Source organism: Mobula hypostoma, chromosome 3 (genome assembly GCF_963921235.1).
Source record: "Mobula hypostoma chromosome 3, sMobHyp1.1, whole genome shotgun sequence".
In the NCBI taxonomy this organism is placed as follows: Eukaryota; Metazoa; Chordata; class Chondrichthyes; order Myliobatiformes; family Myliobatidae; genus Mobula; species Mobula hypostoma.
Genome location: NC_086099.1, coordinates 176,462,061 through 176,484,667, shown reverse-complemented (window position 1 = coordinate 176,484,667; position 22,607 = coordinate 176,462,061). Strand labels below are relative to the sequence as shown.

Below are 22,607 nucleotides of genomic sequence, written 5' to 3'. Positions count from 1 at the left end.
CAATAACTGGAGGTGAAACAAATGTATTTCTGCTTAACCTGGAAGGTGTGTTTGGGTGATTGGGTGGTGGAAAACAACCAGTGTAAGGTCAGGTATTTTACACCATAATACCATAAGCAGAATTAGGCCTTTCAGCCCATTGAGTCTGTTCCACCATTCCTTCATGACTGACTTATTATTCCTCTTAACCCCATTCTACTGCCTTCTCCCAGTTAACTTTGATGCCTTGACTAATCAAGAGCCTACCAACCTCCATTTTAAATGTTCTCATTGACTTGGCCTTCACAGTCAACTGTGGCAATGAATTCCACAGACTCATGACCCTCTGGCTAAGCAATCCCTCCTCATCTCTGTTCTAAAGGGTCATCTTATTTTAAGGCCAATGGTGAGGGTCTTTAATGATGAGTAACACTTTCTTGAGGCACCATTCTTGAAGGTGTCCTCAATGGCGGGAGGATTGTTCCCTTAATGGAACGAGCCAACTCTACAACATTCTGCAGCCTCGTGTATTGGAGGCTTCATACCCAGTTGTGCTGCAGCCAGGCAGAATGTATATCTGTATTTGCAGGAGACTTCGGTGACATCCGAAATCTCTTCAAATTCCTGATGAGGTAGAGCCATAGTGTGTCTTCTTCATCACTGTGCTGTGTCCGAGGCAGTTCCTCTCGGATGGTGCTCTAGAAGAACAAGGTGACTGTCAATGACTGTCTTCTGGAGGCACTTACATCAACTGTAATGAGGTGCTTTGAGATGCTGGTTATGGCACGTATCAGCTTCTGCCTCAGGGAAGACCTAGATCCACTCCAATCTGCCCACCACCACAAAAGGTAGACAACACATGCAATTTCTCTGGCTTTTCTCTCTGCTCTAGACCATCTGGACTACAAGAATTCAAGTATTCAAAGATTCAGAGTACATTTATTATCAAAATATGTGTAGAGTATACGATCCTGAGATTTGTCTTCCCACAGATAGCTATGAAACAAAGAAATACCATTTAAAGAAAACATCAAGCACCCAATATGCAAAAGAAGAACAAGTTGTGGAAATGGCAAAAAACGGTGAAAAACACAGAATATAATATGTCAAACCACTGAGTCGTTAAAACAGTCTAGGAATGTCCAGATCAGTTCAGTTCAATTTAGTGCTGTGTTATTTGTTGTCGGCAGTCCACCCCATTCAAAATTGCTCAAAATAGCAATAATAAAAGGAGTGACCAGAAACCAGAAACACATCATAATATAAACCGCAGAGTCCAATTCATAAACCACAAATCCACAAATTAATTAAACCTAGCCCAAGACCCAAGACCCTGGCACCATCCTCTGGCAGCATCGAGTGAGAGGAACAGAGAGACTGGTTATCCATCAGGTTGCTGTTCATCAACCACAACTTGGCATTCAAAATAATCATCCCATCTAAACTTATCTTCAAGCTTCAGATACTGGGACCTGTACCTCCCTCTGCAATTGGGTATGTGACTTTCGCATTGGCAGACCCCTACCAGGGAGGATTTGGTATCAACATTATCACTTCCTCACTGACTATCAACATAGGTGCACTTCAGATCTGCTGCTTAGCTTCCTGTTCTATTCTCTATACACAGCTCCAACGTTACCTTCAAATTCGTTAACATCATTACTGTTGTTAGATGAATCACAGGTGGCAATAATTCTCCTTACCAGAGCAAGGAAGGATACCTGGTTAGGTAGTGCTACATAATTCATCTCCTGGTGAAAGTCAGAAAACTAAAGAGCTGATTGTTGACTTCAGGAAGGGGAAGGAGGGTGAACATACACCAATTTGGAGATTATCAGCAACTTTAATTTCCTGGGTGTTAACATGTCAGATGACCTGTCCTAGGCTCAGCACAATGTTATGCCAAACCAGCTAAAACACAAATCAAAAGCATCCAAACACTAATCCCTCCTACCTACAAATATCCGTATCCTTCCAGCCTCCTTACATCCATGTGCCAATCTAAACGTCTCTTAAAAGCTTCTAATGTATTTGCTTCTACCACCATGGCAGGCAGCACATTCCAGGCCTCCACGACTCTCTGAGTAAAAAATGTATCTTTCACATTCCCCTTGAACCTATCCCCTCTGCAATTAGACATTTCAACCCTGGGAAACAGATACTCTCTGTCCGCTCTATCTATGCCTCTCATAATCATTGTGTGCAGTTTTGGTCCCCTAATCTGAGGAAAGACATCTTTGCCATAGGGGGAGTACAAAGAAGGTTCACCAGATTGATTCCTGGGATGGCAGGACTTTCATATGAAGAAAGACTGGATGAACTGGGCTTGTACTCGTTGGAATTTAGAAGATTGAAGGGGGATCTGATTGAAACGTATAAGATCCTAAAGGGATTGGACAGGCTAGATGCAGGAAGATTGTTCCCGATGTTGGGGAAGTCCAGAACGAGGGGTCACAGTTTGAGGATAAAGGGGAAGCCTTTTAGGACCGAGATTAGGAAAAACTTCACACAGAGAGTGGTGAATCTGTGGAATTCTCTGCCACAGCAAACTGTTGAGGCCAGTTCATTGGCTATGTTTAAGAGGGAGTTAGATATGGCCCTTGTGGCTACAGGGGTCAGGGGGTATGGAGGGAAGGCTGGGGCGGGGTTCTGAGTTGGATGATCAGCCATGATCATAATAAATGGCGGTGCAGGCTCGAAGGGCCGAACGGCCTACTCCTGCACCTATTTTCTATAATCTTGTAAACCTCTATCTGATCTTCTCTTAGCTTCCGATGCTCCAGAGAAAACAACCCAAGCTTTTCCAGCCTGTCCTGATAGCGCATGCTCTCTAATCCAGACAGCATCCTGGTAAGCCTCCCCTGCACCCTCTCCAAAGCCTCAACATCTTTCCTAGAGTGGGGTGACCAGAACTGTAACAATACTCCAGATACAACCTAACCAGAGTTTTTTTAAAGCTGCAACATAACCTCTTGATTCTTGAACTCAGTGCCTCAACTAAAAAAAAGCAAGCTTTCCATAAGCCTTCTTAACCACCTTATTGACCTGTGTAGCCACTTTCAAGGACTATGAACTTGGATCCCAGGATCTCTCTGCTCAGCAACACTATTTAGGACCTTGCCCTTAAAGAGTGTATTGTCTCCTTGCATTTGTCCTACCAAGGTTCAACACCTCACATTTATCTGGGTTAAACTCCATCTGCCACTTACCAGCCCAAATCATGCTGATCTATATTATGCTGTTTTCTTTGCCAGTCTTCTGCACTATCCACAACTCCACCAAGCTTGGTATCATCTGCAAATTTACTAACCCACCCATATACATTTTCATCCAAACTCGAGGAAATCTGCAGATGCTGGAATTTCAAGCAACACACATAAAAATTGCTGGTGAACGCAGCAGGCCAGGCAGCATCAGAGATGGTAAGAGATTTGAAAGTGGGAGGGGGAGGGGGAGATCCAAAATGATAGGAAAAGACAGGAGGGGGAGGGATGAAGCTAAGAGCTGGAAAGTTGATTGGCAAAAGGGATATGAAAGGATCATGGGACGGGAGGCCTAGGGAGAAAGAAAGGGGGAGGGGGGAATCACAGAGGATGGGCAAGGAGTATAGGAGTATAAATTTCAGTAATGGCTACAACATCGTAGTTTCATGTACTAATCCATGCTCTAAATTCATTACCCTTACCCATAATACTTCTAGCATTAAAATATATACACTTCAAACTGTCCGACCCAACATACCTGTTATTTCGATTTTGCCTTTCAATACTTTTCCTGACATCCTTCTAGTCTGATCCCTCCCTTACTGACCTGGGGCTCCAGTTTCCAGCCCCAGCAAGACGAGTTTAAACTCTCCCGAGCAGCATCAGTAAGCCTCCCATCCAGGATATTAGATCCCCTCCAGTTCAGGTGCAACCTATCCCTCTCGAACAGGTCATTCCTTCCCCAGAAAAGGTTCCAATGATCCAAGCACATGAAACCCTTTCCCGGCACCATCTCTGCAGCCACTCATTCATCCGGGCCATCACCCCATTCCTACCTACCCATGGCATCGGGAACTAAGGACACTGCGGTTTCCATCGAACATTCTGACAAGCTTCTACTAATGTACTGTTGAAAGTATCCTGTCTAGTTACAGCATATGGAAATTCCAAGTGTTGGGAACTAAGGACACTGCGGTTTCCATCGAATATTCTGACAAGCTTCTACTAATGTACTGTTGAAAGTATCCTGACTAGTTACAGCATATGGAAATTCCAAGTGTTAGAAATGCAGGAAGCTGCAGAGAACAGCAGACTCTGCCCAGTATATCACAGGCACTGCCTTCCCACCACAGGAGGAGCCGCCTTGACAAGGCAATATCTATCGTCTAAAATCCCCACCATGTTAACTTTTTGTAGCTATCACTGGGCAGAAGATACTGAAGCCTGAGCTCCTCACCACCAAGTTCAAGAATAGCTACTTCCCCTCAACAATTCTATTCTTGAGCCAACAGGCAAAAATCCTAATCATTATAGCTTTGCACACAATGACCACCTTGTACTAAACAATGGACCTTTTTGTTCCAATTGTGTTTTCTTTTAAAAATATGTATAATTTATAATCAACTTATTATTTTTGTGAATGCGGCTATTATGATGTCATGTGACTGTGATAGTGCTGCAAGTTTTCATTGCATCTGTGCATACTGAACATGTACTTGTGTATATGACAATAAACTCTGATTTTTACAGCTCATGTTTGCATGAAATATTTACCATAGGAAATCAAAATCTCTTTTGAAGTCACATTAAAAATATTGTTTCAACTACAAACTTCACAGCAGCAGGGTGTCTCGAAGTGCATTACAGCCAATGAAATATCAAGTTGTACGAACTACCATGTTCATGCTTGCTGGAAGTCAAAAGATTATGAATGAAATTATATAAAGTTAGCATACTAGTTTGAATAAATCACTGGTGTACAATATGAATAGAAATAGAAATTTATTGACTGGTACTGAGGCCACAATGTAACAAAATCTTGTTTAATTAAAGTCATTCTGGGGACCATTTTTGAACTATTTTCAAAACCTTTGATTTGCTGTTAAAGTACAGATGTTGGCTAAAAACATATTTCACTATATTAAAAGGAATTTTTTTCCTTTTTTTCTTCCTTTACCAAACAGCTTCGATCTTGGCAGTGGGTTTAGATTTTTTTTTTATATAATAAAATTATCACATTTCAATATTACAATTTAATTTACATGAATACAGGGTAATGAGATTGCAAGTGTGACTCAAATATAAAGTATTGGTATTATTTTATCTTTTTTTGACTTATAATATATATCTTCATGTACTCTGTACTCTTCCATGTCAAAATTAATAAAAATATTGAAAAAGAAAATTACTCTGCATGGCTGATGAGCTCTGCCTATGTCAGTGAAATAAGTTTTTATCTAACCATATAACTATATAACAATTACAGCACGGAAACAGGCCATCTCTGCCCTTCTAGTCCGTGCCGAACACTACTCTCACCTAGTCCCACCAACCTGCACTCAGCCCATAACCCTCCATTCCTTTCCTGTCCATATACCTGTCCAATTTTTCTTTAACTGATAATATCGAACCTGCCTCTACCACTTCTACTGGAAGTTCGTTCAACACTTACTTCAAGCTCCCCTGTCCTCCCCTGATAATTGACTTATCACTATATTCATGCAAGGAAAATATGCGCTGTGTGTTTAATATTAAATTCGTTAGATAAACCCTTTTAGAAACAAAAAATAAATCTACATTGATAAACACTGGAAAAAGTACAAATAAAGCATCTTAAATTGTCACAAATAAATATTATGGTGAAGATTAAAATCAACTGGCTTACATTCAATATTTTTCTCAATATTGATTTATTTCAAAACAAATATTTTGAAGTAAACAGTGGTCAGTTATAATAGCACAGTATGAGAAATTCAGCTAATTCTCTTAATTTTGCAAGAAAGTTTGTTTGAGTTAAAAGAAAAATATGTGAATATGTAAACTCCGGGCATTCTGGAGTTCAGAATTCAATTACAGTGCTGTTCTGTAAGGAATGCAAAGGTTTTCTTTCCCTGGGTGCTCCAGTTTCCTCCCACAGTCCAATATGCACCAGGTAGATTAATTGGTCATTGCAAATTGGTTAGGTTAGGGTTAATCAGGGTTGTGGGGTTGCTGGGGTGGTGTGGCTCAAAGGGCTGGAAGGACTTACTACTCTGCACTGAGTCGGTAAATAAATAAATAGCCAACTGGAGTGCTCTGTGATTTAAAAATATTAATCAGTTAAAATAAAAGAAAACAGTTTTCGAAAAAGCTATCAGGATACATGCTGATTGCAACAACCAATCTGCTGGAGGAAGTCAGCATGTTGAGCAGCACCTGTGAGAACAGAGGAATTGTTGACCTTTCTGGTCCATACTCTGTTTTCAAAGGTCCAGATTGACACATTGAGTTGCACCAAAAAACTGTTAGTGCGTCCTCATCCCAGTATCTGCAGTCTTTTGTATCTTTGGTTTGCTGGCTGCTCTTGTGCAGTTTATATGAAGGTAATTAAAATAAAATTTCCTTGAAAATGGATTGAACTACCAACTAACAGTAAACAGAAAACAACAGTGGGATTAAATCATAGACTAACTGCTCATTTACTCTGTGTCAGAATGATTCTTCCTTGTCCACATTACAAAACTGAAGCATATGATTCCTGTTGCAAGTTACTAACACCGGGCATTTTTCAATTGACAATAGAAGACAAAGCTATGTGTTTTTCAACATACCCCCAAGATGTGTGAGCAAATTGAATTTCAACTTCATCTTCATTTGTGAAAGCTCTCAACGTAGATTTATGCAGGAAATTCCTTATTTTATCTCAGAAACTTTCATTATATCACTCTCAACACCAGATTTATCGTATAAACTAAACATAACCCACAATGTCCAAAGTCCTGAAGAGCTTTGCACATCTGGTTTCAGTGCAGTTCAAATAAGGTGCGTTTTCCCTTTCCATTATGCCAGCTTTGATCATGCCAGATTTAAAAAGGTGCAAACGATTTATGCATCAAAGCATCCCTTTTCCAATCCTACAATTTTCTCATGATGGTACGATTCTCGAGCCACTGCTGCCAGTATGAATTGGCAGCACTCTCTCAGCATCCTGGTTTTTGTTGCTGAGACCATTGCTGCACTGCCCACTCACTTAACTTGACTGATGCAAAACTGCCGGGCTCCTGTGCTTGTCCCTGGCCAACAAAACGACACTTCAGAATGAAATGCACACAAAGCGTAGAAGGATAATGGCAACAATGGCAAGTTTGAGAAGGATTGCCAAATCTGAAAGTTCCTTTAAAAAACAAGAGTACCCAATAGCAGATAAAGGGGATCCAGCAATGTTCTTGGGAACACAAAGAAGGATTCACAATATTCATTGGTATATATAGAAAGACATTCAGACATAGAATACAGCTATCAGTTCTTCCACAATAGCAATTCAGATAAAATGCACATAGCAGTCTGACTGCTCCGTTTTATTGGATATGAGTTACAAAGTATACGACACAGGCTTATCAGATATACATACAGTAAATTTTAAAAATGTAACATCAGGAGAATTGGATTCTTTGCTCCAAATGCCAAAAAATTTACAACCTTGTCAATAACAACTGATCCTGCATTGTTAAATCTCGTGAAATCATGTTACTATTGGCCATATGATAATGTATTTTCAATTTATATCTATAGTACAACAGTATCCAATGTTGGAGTTGATATTTTGCACTTACATGAGAAATGTTCCAGAATGGTACAGAACCCATAAATACAGATTTCCACAGAAGTTGTGTAATTTTGTAAATGTCAGTAACTTAGCACATGTGTAAATTAGCAAACAAAACTACGATACATCTTAAAATTGCTTATGCTTGTGAAGAGGTTATGTAATTCTTTGTCACTATTTCATACAGTTGAAAGATCTCCATTACAATAAAAAATACATAAAATAGTTATAAAAACCTTAAATGTAAAGCTCACATATGGCTAAATCCCAGTGTAAACATGCTTCAGAAATTTATAAATACGTATAGAAAATATTGCACGTAAAAAAATTTGTTGCTCCCACTACCAGTGCAGGATGACACCATACTTCAGATTATTTCACATGAAAAAATCCAGACATCAGGAGTGCAGCTTCCTTATAAAACCATAGAATGAATGAAGTACCACATTTAAGGATCTATTTTGCAAATGCTTCTTTCAAGCTAGTCTAATTCATCTGGATTTTCTACCTGGTTACTTCAAAAAGAATGCGTACATGGGTGCAGCTGTCTATCTTGCAGCGAGAACTGCTTATTTGGTAATTCTTCCTTAACCTTAGCAATGCCAACAAGGAAAGTAAGTTCCACAACTGCTTTGCAAGAAATTATGCTTCTTACATGCAATTCATTTCTGGAGAGCTGCCCAACTAGGACAGCAATACATAATTCATGAAATATAGTAGTCCATTTGGAAGTTTACACTCATGAGACTCATGTAACATGGAAAATTTCTGACTTTCTGTGGACCTCTACTATTTGTTCAAAATAAGACATCATTTTATTTGATTTACAAAGTGCACAGCACCTGCACTTCAAAAAAAATACCTTAAGATGATCAATACAACTTAAAAATAACAAATCCACCCTAGACAAGGTAAAAGGCCTTTTACTGTTTTCATGGCAGAATGGTAACTGCAAAGGAACTCAGTATGCCTAACTGCACCATCAACAATAGACTTTCCCTGTGAACTTGTTTTGCTCTAAGTTACTTTCCTCCTAATATTGTCTTCTACATGATGACCAAAAGTAAATACATGGAAGTAATTCTTAATGGTGTGGAGACATCTTTAAAGTAAGAGTTAAATGGGTTAAGCAGCTGTCGTTGGTCCTCAGGCATCTGTCAACTTTTGTGGGTGAAGCTGTTCTTGATCTGTTTTGTCATTTTGAGGTGGGCGAGCACGATCAAAGAACCCAAACTATGGAAACAATGCAAGTTAAGTTAAAAAGGTGCACACTACAAAGTGGTTATACTGAAAGTACAAGAACTGCAAACTCTAGTCTATAATTAAAGATCTGGATGCATCCAAGTACTTTCCCTTAACATCAAACAAAACAAATTGGCCATATCAATACACAAAAAATATACTGGAAATATTACACTGGTTCTGCAGCGTTGTGAAGGGAGGGTGGGGTTTAAGTTTAAGGTTGCTAATCTTTCATCAGAACTAGGAATAGTTAGGAATCAAATCCATTTTAAGTAGTAGAGAAGGGGGAAGGGCGGAGAGAAGAAAGCAAATGTCTGTGACAGGGTGAAAACCAAGAGAAATGGAATATCACAAACAACATAGTTGACTCATGTCTGAACAGATGAACCTGCTCATAGTTTCTTTGCAAATTGCCCATTTTGTTCCCAAACCCCTCCACTTTAAAATACAAGACAATCCTGGCTGCTAGAATTGATCGGTATAAACCCCTTTCGCTGTGACAGTCAATTCCATGCATCTTAATTCAATTAATTCACTGTAAACTATGTCCTTGTGAATCATCTTGTTTCTGATGCTCATTGCGGATCATTCAGAACACAAGCAATGTTAACTCATGCAAAATGGACGTGGGTGAAAGGCTGCATTCTGATGCACACACAGTTATAGCTGATTTAGGCTTCATTAAAATGTTTGCTCAGTGGATCTGACCTAACCTCAACAATCTGCCACAGGAACCAGATGTCCTCTTGAAAGAATGCCAAAAATGAATCTTTTACAGAAATATCCAGGGTGGTAGAGGTTTTAAGTGTCCTCATTGGGATTGAATCCATCATGACACATTCTCTAAAGCAAGAGTTCCCAATCTGGGGGCCACAGACCCCTTACTTAATGATATTGGTCCATGGCATTAAAAAATGTTAGGAATCCCAGGTCTAAACCAACATACACTTCCACTTCCTAAAGTCCAGTGACAGCAGGGCAGCAGGTCTGAGAGCTGTTTGGTAACATGTGGTCCCCTGAGAATGGGTAGAGACCTAGAGAGTGGGAACATTCATTCCTTTTCTTCAAAGGGATTCCAACAGGAATTATCGCTGAACTACAGCCTCAATGGGGTGGGTGGGGGGGATTAAAGTCAGCTCTGGGACAAAACAATTACAAGCACCATCTGAATCCAACAGAGAGGGGTGCACAGTGTCAGTGCGCCTGTCTTCTACAACACAGTCCAGGTAATGGCACTGTGGTGGTGTATTTGATGGGGGGGGCAGAAGGAGAGGTATAAACTGTTACTACTGTGCATTGCTGGCTGAGTGAGCCAATGGTGTAGAGATTAGAGTTGGCTTTATTTGTCACACATACATTGAAGCATACAGTGAAATGTGTTGTTTGTGTCAATGATCAGCACAGTCTGGGTATATATTAGGGGGCAGCCGCACTTCCAGCAGCAACATAACAATCCCCAACTTACTAAGACAAGGCAAGACAAGTTTATTTATATAGCACTTTTCAAACACAAGGTAGTTCAAGTGCTTTACATAAAACAGGATATAAAAATCAAACATCAAATTTCAGCCAATATAAAGACAATATAATATTGGTCATGGGGGTTCAGTGATGGGAATGCTATTGAATGCCAGGCGGTGATAGCTGATATTCTCTTGTTGGATATCACCATTGCCTGGCACTTGCATTATTTACCACTCATCATCCCAAGTTTAGATATCAGTGGAGAAGTTTGAGCAACCACCAGTGAACAACCTTACGACTAAAGAAGGTCATGCTCAAAGCAGCTGAATATCTTTGGGTCTAGTCCATTAGCCGAGAGAACTCCAGTAGCGCTGTCCTGAGGCTGAGGTGATTGACCTCCGACCCTCCCACAACCATCCTTTGTGCTAATCCCAAACAGCACAAGGTCTTTTCCTTGACTCCCATTAGCTCTGGTTTAGCCAGGAGTTCTTGATGTCACACTCAATCCAATGCTGACTTCATGTCAAGAGCAGTTATATTTTGGGATCCAGCTCTGTTGTCCATGTTTAGACCAAGGCTGCAAGGAAGGCAGGAGCTGAGTGACCCACACAGATTCAGCGAGTTGCTATGCAAGAGGCACTTGATAATCCATCACTCTTCTGACAATTGAGAACAGGCTAATTAATAGGGTGCTAATTAGTTAATTAACAGTTGTGGTAGATTGCAAATCCATCAAACAATTTTACAGTAGATTAAGCCACTTTTCTTTATACTTAGGAAGAAAATGCTAAGTAAAACAATCCATTTCTATTTAATGAACGTGGAGTTAATGCTTTTAATTGTTAGGTTACTTAGTTTTATTTAATCTTGATAATCAGGTAAATGGATGGGCATATTTATTCAGCTATGAGCGCAACCCTTATGATGAATAATTATTGAAGGATAGAGATTGTATTTTATAGTCGTCAACTGTAGTAAAAATATATATACTTTTTGTAATCCTTCTCTATTCCTCTAATGAGTTCAATTAGAATTTTAAAAAGATGGGACATTGCATGAAGCCAGTCTGGCTGGTCATGTTATAAGGCAGCGGTCCCCAACCACCGGGCCGCAAAGCATGTGCTACCGGGCCGCAAGGAAATGATATGATTTGGTGATATGAGTCAGCTGCACCTTTCCTCATTCCCTGTCACGCCCACTGTTGAACTTGAACACACGTGAGGTCATTACGCACACGTTATTCATGTCAGTGCGGGAAGAAGATCAACTCCTTGAGCTTGCAAATGACGGCGGGCTGAAAAGTATGTTTGACATAACATCTCTGCCGGCATTCTGGATCAAAGTCAAGGCTCAATATCCTGAGATAACCACGAAAGCACTGAAAACGTTGCTTCCATTTCCAACATATCTCTGCAATGAATGCAACGAAAACTAAATTGCGGAATAGACTGGACATAAGGAACCCCCTTCGAGTATTGCTGTCTCCCATCAACCCTCAATGGCACCGTCTTGTTGCAGGAGAACAAGCCCAGGGCTCCCACTGATTCAGCGATATTGGTGGGTTACAATGATCTATATGTTCATATGGGGAAAATATGCGCTGTGTGTTTAATATCCAAATGTTACTTAAAATGTTATGATGTTATTGACTTATAAGTGGTTTATACAGTAATTGACTTATCACTATATTCATGCGAGGAAAATATGCGCTGTGTGTTCAATATCAAATTCGTTAGATAAACCCTTTTAGAAACGAAATTCAGTATATTAGCCACTAAAAAGTGACTTATAGTTGACTGATCTTCTATATTCCAGTTGTGATTAACACCCCACCTCCTCGAACAGAATCGCCAAAAATGATTTGTAGAAAAAAAATCGGCACACATGCGCACACAAGTGCCCGCGCAAGGCTTCACGGTAATTATAGTCTTCTTGGGGTAAACACAACGTATTTGATGGTTACTCTTGTCTGTTGGCAACCCTACCCCACCCCACCCTGCCATCGGTTGGCCGGTCCGCAAGAATATTGTCAATAATAATCCGGTCTGCAGTGCAAGAAAGGTTGGGGACCCCTGTTATAAGGCCACATGAAGTTAGCAACTATGGTCTGGGATCAGAAACCAATCTGTACTGCTGATAACAGCCTGCTAGTGCTGGCATCTCTCATGGCAGTACTATTTAATATTGACAAAAGAGAACAAACGTAGATGCTTTAAAAATGTATAACATTTCTTTACCAAAGATGCAATGTTTACTGAATTCTAATGTTGCCATGGAGTGACAATATGGTATGTCAATTTCCGTAATTCCAACACTTACATTCTATTAAGGTGCCTTTTGGAAGGTGACAATGATCTTTGTTGCCCCAATGCAAGATGTCAAGCCCCAGAAGGCGAGGCTCTACTTTATGCCTTTCCAGCTGAGAAGTGTCTGGCAGTGAGAAGCCGTTATACATTTGGGTTACGAGGTTAGTGGTGTGAAAGGGTACAGAGATTCTTAATGGGTTGATAAATTTGCTTGAAGTATATCTTTCTTTCACAGTAGCTGTGCTGTGGTATTCAGCTCTGTGTGTATGCATGCCTGTGTACACACACATATGTGTGTATGTACAGTATGTGTGTACACGTGCAATAATGTGTTGTATTCATGTGTTCATGTATGTGTGTGTACATAGATATTAGTGTGTGCATATGAACTGCACATGTCTGTGTGAGTCTCAGTAATAGTATCTTATATGCGGGAGCTTCACATTTAATGTGATGCCAATTTGCATATGGCATCTAGACATTGCATTTAATCTAGATATCAGCACATGCTCTAGCCTCTGGTCTCACTGCATGCTCTTGCTGTTTCATATTGTACTAGCTCTAAATATCCATTCAGTGTAGTTGACTTAAGTCTTTGAGAGTCTGCACTATGCAAGGGCTTACAATGTGGGGGGGGGGGTGTGCGCGCGTGTGTGTGTGTGTGTGTGTGTGTGTGTGTGCGCTTTAAATAGATAAACTAAATAAGTAGTACAAAAATAGAAATAAAAAAGTAGTGAGGTAGTGTTCATGGTTTCATTGTCCATACAGAAATTGAATGGCAGAGGGGAAGAAGCTGTTCCTGAATCGTTGAGTGTGTGACTTCAAGCTTCTGTACCTCCTTCCTGATGGTAGCAATGAGAACAAGGCATGACCTGGGTGATGGGGGTCCTTTATGGTAGAAGATGCCTTTTTGAGGCATTGTTCCTAGAAGATTTCGTGGATACTATGGAAGCTGGTGCCCATGATGGAGCTGAGTAAGTTTACAACTCTCTTCAACTTATTTTGATCCTGTGCAGTAGCTCCCTCCTCCCCACACCAGTGATGCAGCCTATTAAAATGGTCTCCTCAGCACAACTGGAAAAATTTGCAATTGTTTCAGGTGACATACAAAATCTCTTCTAACTCCAAATGAAATGTGGCATAGATCAGCTGTAATAGCCTGAAATGTTTCTGAAGCTAATGGTGACTATGACTTGACAGTCCAAGGGCAAGTGTCAGTCTTTATTTGAGGTCATTTTGAGGACACTCTTCTTGACGCAGAGCTTAAGTGGACATTGCTTTTCAGAGAGGTCTTGATACAAGTCAGACTTGGTGCATTACACTGAGTAATGACACCTGTGCACGCAGAATAAAAGCAGGGAAATTTTCAAGCAGCTTTACTGCTGAGACTGCATCTGGTGCACTGTGCACAGATTTTGCCTTCACATTTAAGGAAGGATAACTCGTATTGGAGGCAGTGTAGAGATATTTTGGTGGGTTGATTCCCGGGTAAAGAGAAGAAAAGTTGAAGAAAAGTTAAGAAGGTTGGGCTTAGTTACTGGATTATAGAGGAATGAGAGATGATCTTCCTAAAACATCAAAGATTGTCAGGGGTTGACAGAGTGGATGAAGTGAGGATGTTTTCCCTTGTGGGAATATTTAGAACAAGGGGGCATAGCTTTAAAGGAAGGGGCTTCCCAAAAGATGGAGACTGACAGATATCTGAACTGTGAGGTAGTCCAGTAATAGACGGGAAGAGAGTGAGAAAGTGGTGTTGAGGCCAATTCTGAGGTAAACCCCTTACCGAATTATGGAGCAGGCTCCAGCAGCCCATGCAGCCAATTCTGTTTTTCAGTTCCATGAAAAAGAAGCTGGAGAAAATCGTAAACAAATGCCTGTTGACTTAGAAGCATGCAAAGATGATCTCCTAAATGTGAACAATGTTCAAAGAAAGCAGAGAGCCTGCAGAATGCTAAGGGTAGCCTGGGAAAGAATGTGAATGGTCCTTCAAGTACTGTTGGTCTTAGTTAAAAGCTGGTTGCTCTGTGAGTAAACAATGACTGTTGTACTTTAGATAAAGAGGTCATACTGAAAATCACACTAACAAGCTAAAAATGGGTATTGCATGATTGCTGATATCATTGGGACAAATCTCATGCAGAAAAATATGACATAAAGTCAACACTGGAAATTTTTGAAACCTTGCTTTACTTTGGATAATATTTAGGAGCACAATTCTCTTGTAGAAATGCTACAGTGATGTGCAGATATTTTGTATGAGCATTCGTATGAATATATTTCTAGATCTAAATGCTTCAGAAGTTTTTATTCAAGTTTTCTTCATATGATTTTCTACTAATACTGATGTTGAATATTTTTGCAGTTTTACTCTGATATGCAAAGTCATTTAGAAGCTCACATAAAAACAGCCATTTTATACGACTCTAATCTCCATCTATGTCACCAGGGTTTAATTGTTCATTGTTAATATGGCATAAAATCACAAGAAATGCCCAGTTTCTTCTTTGTACTTGCAAATATAACCATTAGGTGGCAGAATAGTCCCAGGTTATGATATCTGGACATTTACTCCAATGACAATGGTACATTAGAAACATTGCACACTTACATTACAATAAATATAATTTTTTCTATTTGTTATTTGTCAGAATATTTGTTAAGCAATGACTGTTACTTTTAAAGAGGTACTGAAAAAATTAATTATGAATCTTACAAATATTTATCCAATAACAAAATTAATTTATGGAAGTATGTCAGAGTTAAGTTTTTTTTACACAGAGAGTGGAGGACGCAAAGAACGCACTGCTTGGGGGAGTGGTACAGGCAGATACTGTACATTAAAGACATTTAAGAAACTCTTAGACAGTGGGCCAAAGGGCATGTATTGTGCTGTAATGTTCTATGTTCAAAATTTTAAAAATCTGATGATAATGATAATAACTTATTTATAGATCACATTTCAAACAATGGGATAAAGAGCAAACATAAAAATAAAAGACAGAATTATGTTAGTTAAAAACAAGGTTAAATAAATAGGTTTTGAGCTCGAGTTTAGAAGTGTCAGCTGAGTCTGCATCCATCAAAGTTTTAGATATTGAGTTCCACAACTTAGGAGCATCGGTAATAAAAAGCTGGCCTGCCAATTTCCTTTTGAGGGAGATTGTTTAAATTTAAGAGACTGGTGAAAGAAGATCTGGGAGCTCAGGCAGGATTATAAAATGAAAAGATGACATAATAAAAAGATGTCATTATACAGTAATTGTGTAACAGTGTTCTTGCTCCCATTAGTTTCTAACTAAAATAAAAACACTGTCAGAATTTATCCAATACACAGAAAATGCAAGTAATGCTCAGCGGATCAGGTGAGAGAAATAAAGTTAATACTTCAGGCAACGACCATGCATCAGATCAAAGTTAGACTGAAGTCAGATCAAAGTCAGTGGCCAGATCAAAGGTGGTAACGAACCAACATATAAGAGGGAGATTGAAAATCTGGCTGAGTGGTCCAGCACCAACAACCTCTCACTCAATGTCAGCAAGACCAAGGAGCTGACTATTGACTTCAGGAGGAGGAAACTGGATGTCCTCGAGCCAGTCCTCATCAGGGATCAGAGGTGGAGAGAGTCAGCAACTTTAACTTCCTCAGTGTTATCATTTCAGAGCATCTGTCCTGGGCCCAACACATAAGAGTAATTACCAAGAAAGCATGGCAGTGCCTCTACTTCCTTAGAAATTTGTGAAGGTTTGGCATAAAATCTAAAACTTTGACAGACTTCTATAGATGTGTGGTGGACAGTATATTGACTGGCTGCACCACAGCCTGGTATGGAAATAGCAGTGCCCTTGAACAGAAAATCCAACAAAAATTAAGCATACGGCCCAATCCATCATGGGTAAAGCTCTCCCCACCACTGAGCACAACTACACAAAGCGCTGTTGCAGGAAAGCATCATCCAGCATCAAGGATCCCTCACACCCAGGCCATGCTCTTTTCTTGCTGCTGCCACCAGGAAGGAGTTACAGGAGCCTCAGGACCTGCTCCAGAAGGTTCTGGAACAGTTATTAGTACTCAACAATTTAGCTCTTGAACCAAAGGTGATAACTTCACTCAGCTTCAATCGCCCCATCACTGAACTGTTCCCATAACCTATGGACTCACTTTCAAGGACTCTTCATCTCATGTTCTCGATACTTATTGCTTATTTATTTATTTTGCTTTTGTATTTGTATAGTTTGCTGTTCTGTGGTTGTTTGCCTGTCCTGTTGGATCCAGTCTTTCATTAATTCTGTTGTGTTTCTTGGATTTACTGTGTATGCCCACAAGAAAATGAACCCCAGGTTTGTAATATGGTGACATATATGTATGTTAATAATAATTTTGCTTTGTATTTTAAATTGTGGAGAAGAGGAAGGGGTGCTATGCTCAAAGGGAACATATGTGCGAAGTTGGAGAACAAGGGAGATGAATGATACAACTGGTGCTGAATGAGAAAGAATGAAGGTTTGCAAATCAAACCATCTATCTAAAGCAAGAAATGAACTGCTGGAGGATCTCAGTGTGTCAAACAGCATCTGTGGGGGAAAGTAATTGTCGAATTGAGGAGGAAGAAGATAGCCAATACATATAGGTGAGGTGGAGTGATGAGACAAGGGCCAATAAGTGATTATTGGACTGAGAGGGATGAAGAATGACAGGCAGATTGAGTTATGATGTAGACGGGGAAGGGTGCAGTTGGCAGACAGGCAAATCGGTGATACATGGAGACAGGCAAGGGAACGAGAGGTGAAACTGAGAGCACAAATCAGTAAGATGTATGGGTAGTAAGCAAGTGGAACCTCGATCTATGTTAATGAGAATAATGCAGAGAAAAACCCTCACTGGAATTGTGTTCAGTATTTCAAAGTTACAACATTTTTTGTCCTCTCCATTTTTCCTCATTTGTGTCACTATTCACACCTCCTCCATCCAGTGATTAACGATCTGCACCACCTCTCAGCCAGTACATCATCCAGTCCCTCTTCACCTGCACCCTATCACAGATTATCCCTTTGTCCTCTCCACCCCTTTCCCTTCTCTAAAACATACTTGCCTCCTAACATTTCCTCCATCCAATAAAAGGTCATTGTTGTGAAATGTCGACTCTCTATCTCTCTCCATAGATACACCCTGAACTGCCTAGTATCGATAGGATTACCTGTTTTTATTTATAATGGCTTTTGTTAGTGGGTCCACCAAAATAGAAGTTAATAAATTTTCAGAAAATTAATATTGAATAAGCGGGAGCTGATGTTCTCTTTGAGATTTCCAGCAAAGCTTGCGTCTCACTGGTGTAAGGAGTAACAGGCATGTCTATATGAAAACAGTGTTGCAGGTTAACCATTGCTTTACAGTCTAAGCAGGGCAATGCTGTTAATTTTGATTGGAGTACAACTAAAACACAGAGTAGTTGAATATTATACAGAGTCTTAGATCAGCATTTGAGGATACTTAGAACATCTCTATACTCAGTACTACAAGACTGAAAATTGATTATTTTCTCCAGAGTGAAGCATGGTAACAACAATTTCCAGATCATTGTTTCATACAATTTCAGAAACAGGCCCTTTGGTCAACTTGTTCATGCCAATCAAGATGTCTGTCTACACTATTTCCCTGTGGTTGGTCAGTATCCCTCTAAACCTTTCCTATCAATGCAACCATCTAAATGCCTCTTAAATATTGTATCGCCCTCCAGCACCTCCTTTAACAGCCGGTTCCACATATCCACCCCCCTCTGTGTGCAACACATGCTCCTGAGATGACTTTTAAATCTCTCCCTCTCACTTTAACCCCATGCCCTGTAGTTTTAGACTGCCTACCCTGGGGAAAAGATTGTGGCTGTCTACTCTAGTTATGCCTCTCATAATCTTACAAACCTCTTTTAGATCATGCCCCAGCCTCGGTTGCTCCAAGGGAAACAAATCCTAGCCTATCCAGCCTTTCTGTACAACCCAAGCGCTCCAAATCGGACAACATGCTTGTGAATCTTTTCATTGCTATCCTTCCTATGTGGGCGATCAGAACTACACATAATCCTTCATCTGCAATCTAACAAGCAACTTGTACAACTGTTACGATGGCCCAGTTTCCTCACACAGTGCCTCGTACGATGAAGGCAAATATACCCATACCTTCTTCACCAGCCTGTCCATTTGGGTCGCTGCTTTCAGGGAACTATGTAACAGTGCAGAGTGAGGGACAGTAGTGAGGGAGGGACAGTGCTGAGGGAGGGACAGTGCAGAGTGAGGGACAGTGCCGAGGGAGGGACAATGCTGAGGGAGGGACAGTGCTGAGGGAGAGACAGTAGTGATGGAGGGACAGTGCTGAGGGAGAGACAGTAGTGATGGAGGGACAGTGCTGAGTGAGGGAGGGACAGTACTGAGGGAGGGACAATACGGAAGGAGGGACAATACAGAGGAAGGGACACTACCGAGGGAGGGACGGTACGGAGGGAGGGACAGTTCTGAGGGAGGGACAGTTCTGAGGGAGGGACGGTACCGAGGGAGGGACGGTTCCGAAGGAGGGACAGTAGTGATGGAGGGACTGTAGTGATGGAGGGACAGTACTGAGGAAGGGACAATACAGAGGGAGGGACAATACAGAGGGAGGGATGGTTCCGATGTTACGATGGCCCAGTTTCCTCACACAGTGCCTCGTACGATGAAGGCAAATATACCCATACCTTCTTCACCAGCCTGTCCATTTGGGTCGCTGCTTTCAAGGAACTATGTAACAGTGCAGAGTGAGGGACGGTAGTGAGGGAGGGACAGTGCAGAGTGAGGGACGGTACAGAGGGAGGGACAGTGCCAAGGGAGGGACAGTGCTGAGGGAGGGACAGTGCTGAGGGAGAGACAGTAGTGATGGAGGGACAGTGCTGAGTGAGGGAGGGACAGTACTGAGGGAGGGACAATACGGAAGGAGGGACAATACAGAGGAAGGGACAGTACCGAGGGAGGGACGGTACGGAGGGAGGGACGGTACTGAGGGAGGGACGGTACCGAGGGAGGGACGGTTCCGAGGGAGGGACGGTTCCGAGGGAGGGACAGTAGTGATGGAGGGACTGTAGTGATGGAGGGACAGTGCTGAGTGAGGGAGGGACAGTACTGAGGAAGGGACAATACAGAGGGAGGGACAATACAGAGGGAGGGATGGTTCCAAGGGAGGGACGGTACCGAGGGAGGGACGGTTCCGAGGGAGGGACGGTACCGAGGGAGGGACGGTTCCGAGGGAGGGACGGTTCCGAGGGAGGGACGGTACCGAGGGAGGGACGGTTCCGAGGGAGGGACGGTAGTGATGGAGGGACTGTAGTGATGGAGGGACAGTGCTGAGTGAGGGAGGGACAGTACTGAGGAAGGGACAATACAGAGGGAGGGACAATACAGAGGGAGGGACAATACAGAGGGAGGGATGGTACCGAGGGAGGGACGGTACTGAGGGAGGGACGGTTCCGAGGGAGGGGCAGTGCTACACTGTTTCAGGGACATAACCGTGCGAAGACCAATGCTGTGGGAGTGCTTGCGGCTGCTGAGTGTATCCATTGGCACTATTAGCAGGTTAAAAAAATCCATCCCTTGGAATATTTTGTCCTTATTCTGAACATTGTGACTGTTAAGCTTATTCTTTATAATTGAAAATCACCTTTGTCCCTTAGTGGACTGTATAGAATCAGTTGCCCAGTGTACATTCATTTCCAATGACATAGTTGGTATGAACGTTATATAGCATTATTAATTCAAGCAAATACCCAACAAGTCAGCAGTTAGCTCTTTTTTAAAAATTAGTGCACAATGTGTTTTAGTCCAGACTTCCTCTTCAAGAGAAATGAGAACCTGAAAACGTACCTTCCACATGACTAAAATCAAAATAGCCAGAACCAGCAAACCAACCAGTACAGCTAGAATTATGACCCACGGGGGAATAGCAAGTGAAGCATCAGGTGTGGCCCAAATCACTGACGTTCTTATCTAGGGCAAGAAAAACACGGCAATTTATATTTTACTCACCAACAGGATGTGAACATTACTGAGAAGGCCATGATTTGTTGCTCATCACCAATTTTCTAGGTCACTTCTCAGGGCAATTTCAAGCAAACCACCTCAACGTATGGGAAACATGTAGAGGCCAGATTTGGGAAGGGCAGTGGATTTCCCCTGCTGAAGGACACTTGTGATATTATATATTTCAAGGCCATAATCATTCATTCCAGATTTAGTAATTACTTAAATTTAGATTTCCCAATGGCTAAGGAATGATTTTGTCTCAGTCCTGAATCCACAATCCAGTGGAAGAATAACCCATATGGAGGCTTGACCACCATGTTAACATAGTACAAATGCTTCTGCATTAAATACTTCCTAGGTCAGGGAGAATACAACAATGAAAAAGGCCTTCTGGCCCATCATCTCTGTGCTAACCTTCAAAAACATCTTTTGAGTAGAACATAATAGTCATCTTTATTGGAGTCACACTCTTAATGAATGAAGTCCAAGTTTTTTCACAAATGTTCACAATTTAATATATTATAAATTTGTTCGATAGGGGAGGCTGATTAAGTTTGTCAGGACGGAATATCCTATATAACAGGGCTTGACAGTGAATTGGAACAACCACTCTCATTAAGTAAGTGACATATTCATTGAAAATAAACTGCATACAGTTAAATTATGATAGAGATACAATAATCTACATGAATAAATCCATCGACTCCAGATTTATCTGCATTTTCATTAATTTATTTTAGCTAATCCTTTAATATGTTTTAATTGATTCCTTATTAACCCAGTAATACACAATGAATTAGAATTCTGGGATATTTGTTTGGTATTTTCATTTGCTTTAATTGAAAGAAACCCGAGGCAAACTGTAGACTTTAAACTCTATTATTAAATAGAACCAGATTGCTGCCATTTTGACACATGTGGTCTTCAGAGGAGAACTGTCATTATTACTAGATCGTTTGCTTAATGGTAGGGCAGGGAATGAGCTTGATGGAAGGGGTGGGGGGTAGAAGGATTGGGATTCTAGGCTGGCATCCAGCAGGAGATGGATGGTCTGTGAAGTAAAGCATAACAGGTCAAACACTAAGTGAAACAAATACAAATCACATAACCCTAGCTATTATTTGGCTGGATGTAAGCTGTTCCCATTTTTATATGTTCATGTACTGAACAGATCATGCAGTTAGCACAGAACAAATAATAATGCAATACTATAATGACACCATATAACCAAATAAAAATATGGCACCTGAAAATGTTAAATTAGTCACTCTGTACTAATACATCTGTTTTATTTTTGTTGAAATTAATACCATCATTACAAAAAGAGAAGATGGGATATGAATCAATGTGATTTACAATTTGAATTTTACAGTATTTCCCTTCAAATGTGATGGATTAAATTGTTCATCACTGGAGTTCTCATAAATGCTGTTACAGATGTAACAGCTGACCAAATAGCAATGCAGGGCAAGAGATCTTCTGCTGATTAATTAGTAGATATACTGGTAATTAGAGACTTGCACCGGTGCCATTAACATCAGCTGCATAGAGACTTGCAGTACCTAGGAGAGAACACTACGTAGTTTGCAGGAAATGGTGCATTTAGTAACACTATAGAGCTGTATGTGGAGGCAATGAGCTCTGTGGTGGCAGGCCTGGCAATGAAGCATTATTTTTTTTCCTCAGGAACAAGAATCACTAAAAAATAGCAAATGTTCAGGATTTTTGAGATATCCTTCCTACCTAATCTCAAAGTACTCAATTCTAAAGATTATGAATTACAGGTTT

The 22,607-nt window shown here is 40.8% G+C and overlaps 1 protein-coding gene across 2 annotated transcripts in view; it reads right to left on the bottom strand.

Moving 5' to 3' along the window:
• Nucleotides 1-4,977: 4,977 nt before the first annotated feature.
• itga8 (integrin, alpha 8) overlaps nt 4,978-22,607 on the bottom strand; it is a 277,443-nt gene continuing 259,813 nt past the window's right edge. For both annotated transcript variants that reach the window (XM_063044126.1, XM_063044127.1), the window contains 2 exons: nt 20,661-20,783; nt 4,978-9,000 (listed from right to left, as the gene is read on the bottom strand). In XM_063044126.1, the coding sequence (XP_062900196.1) occupies nt 8,914-9,000; nt 20,661-20,783 (210 nt within the window). In that variant the 3' untranslated portion in view covers nt 4,978-8,913. The remainder of the gene's footprint in view (nt 9,001-20,660; nt 20,784-22,607) is intronic.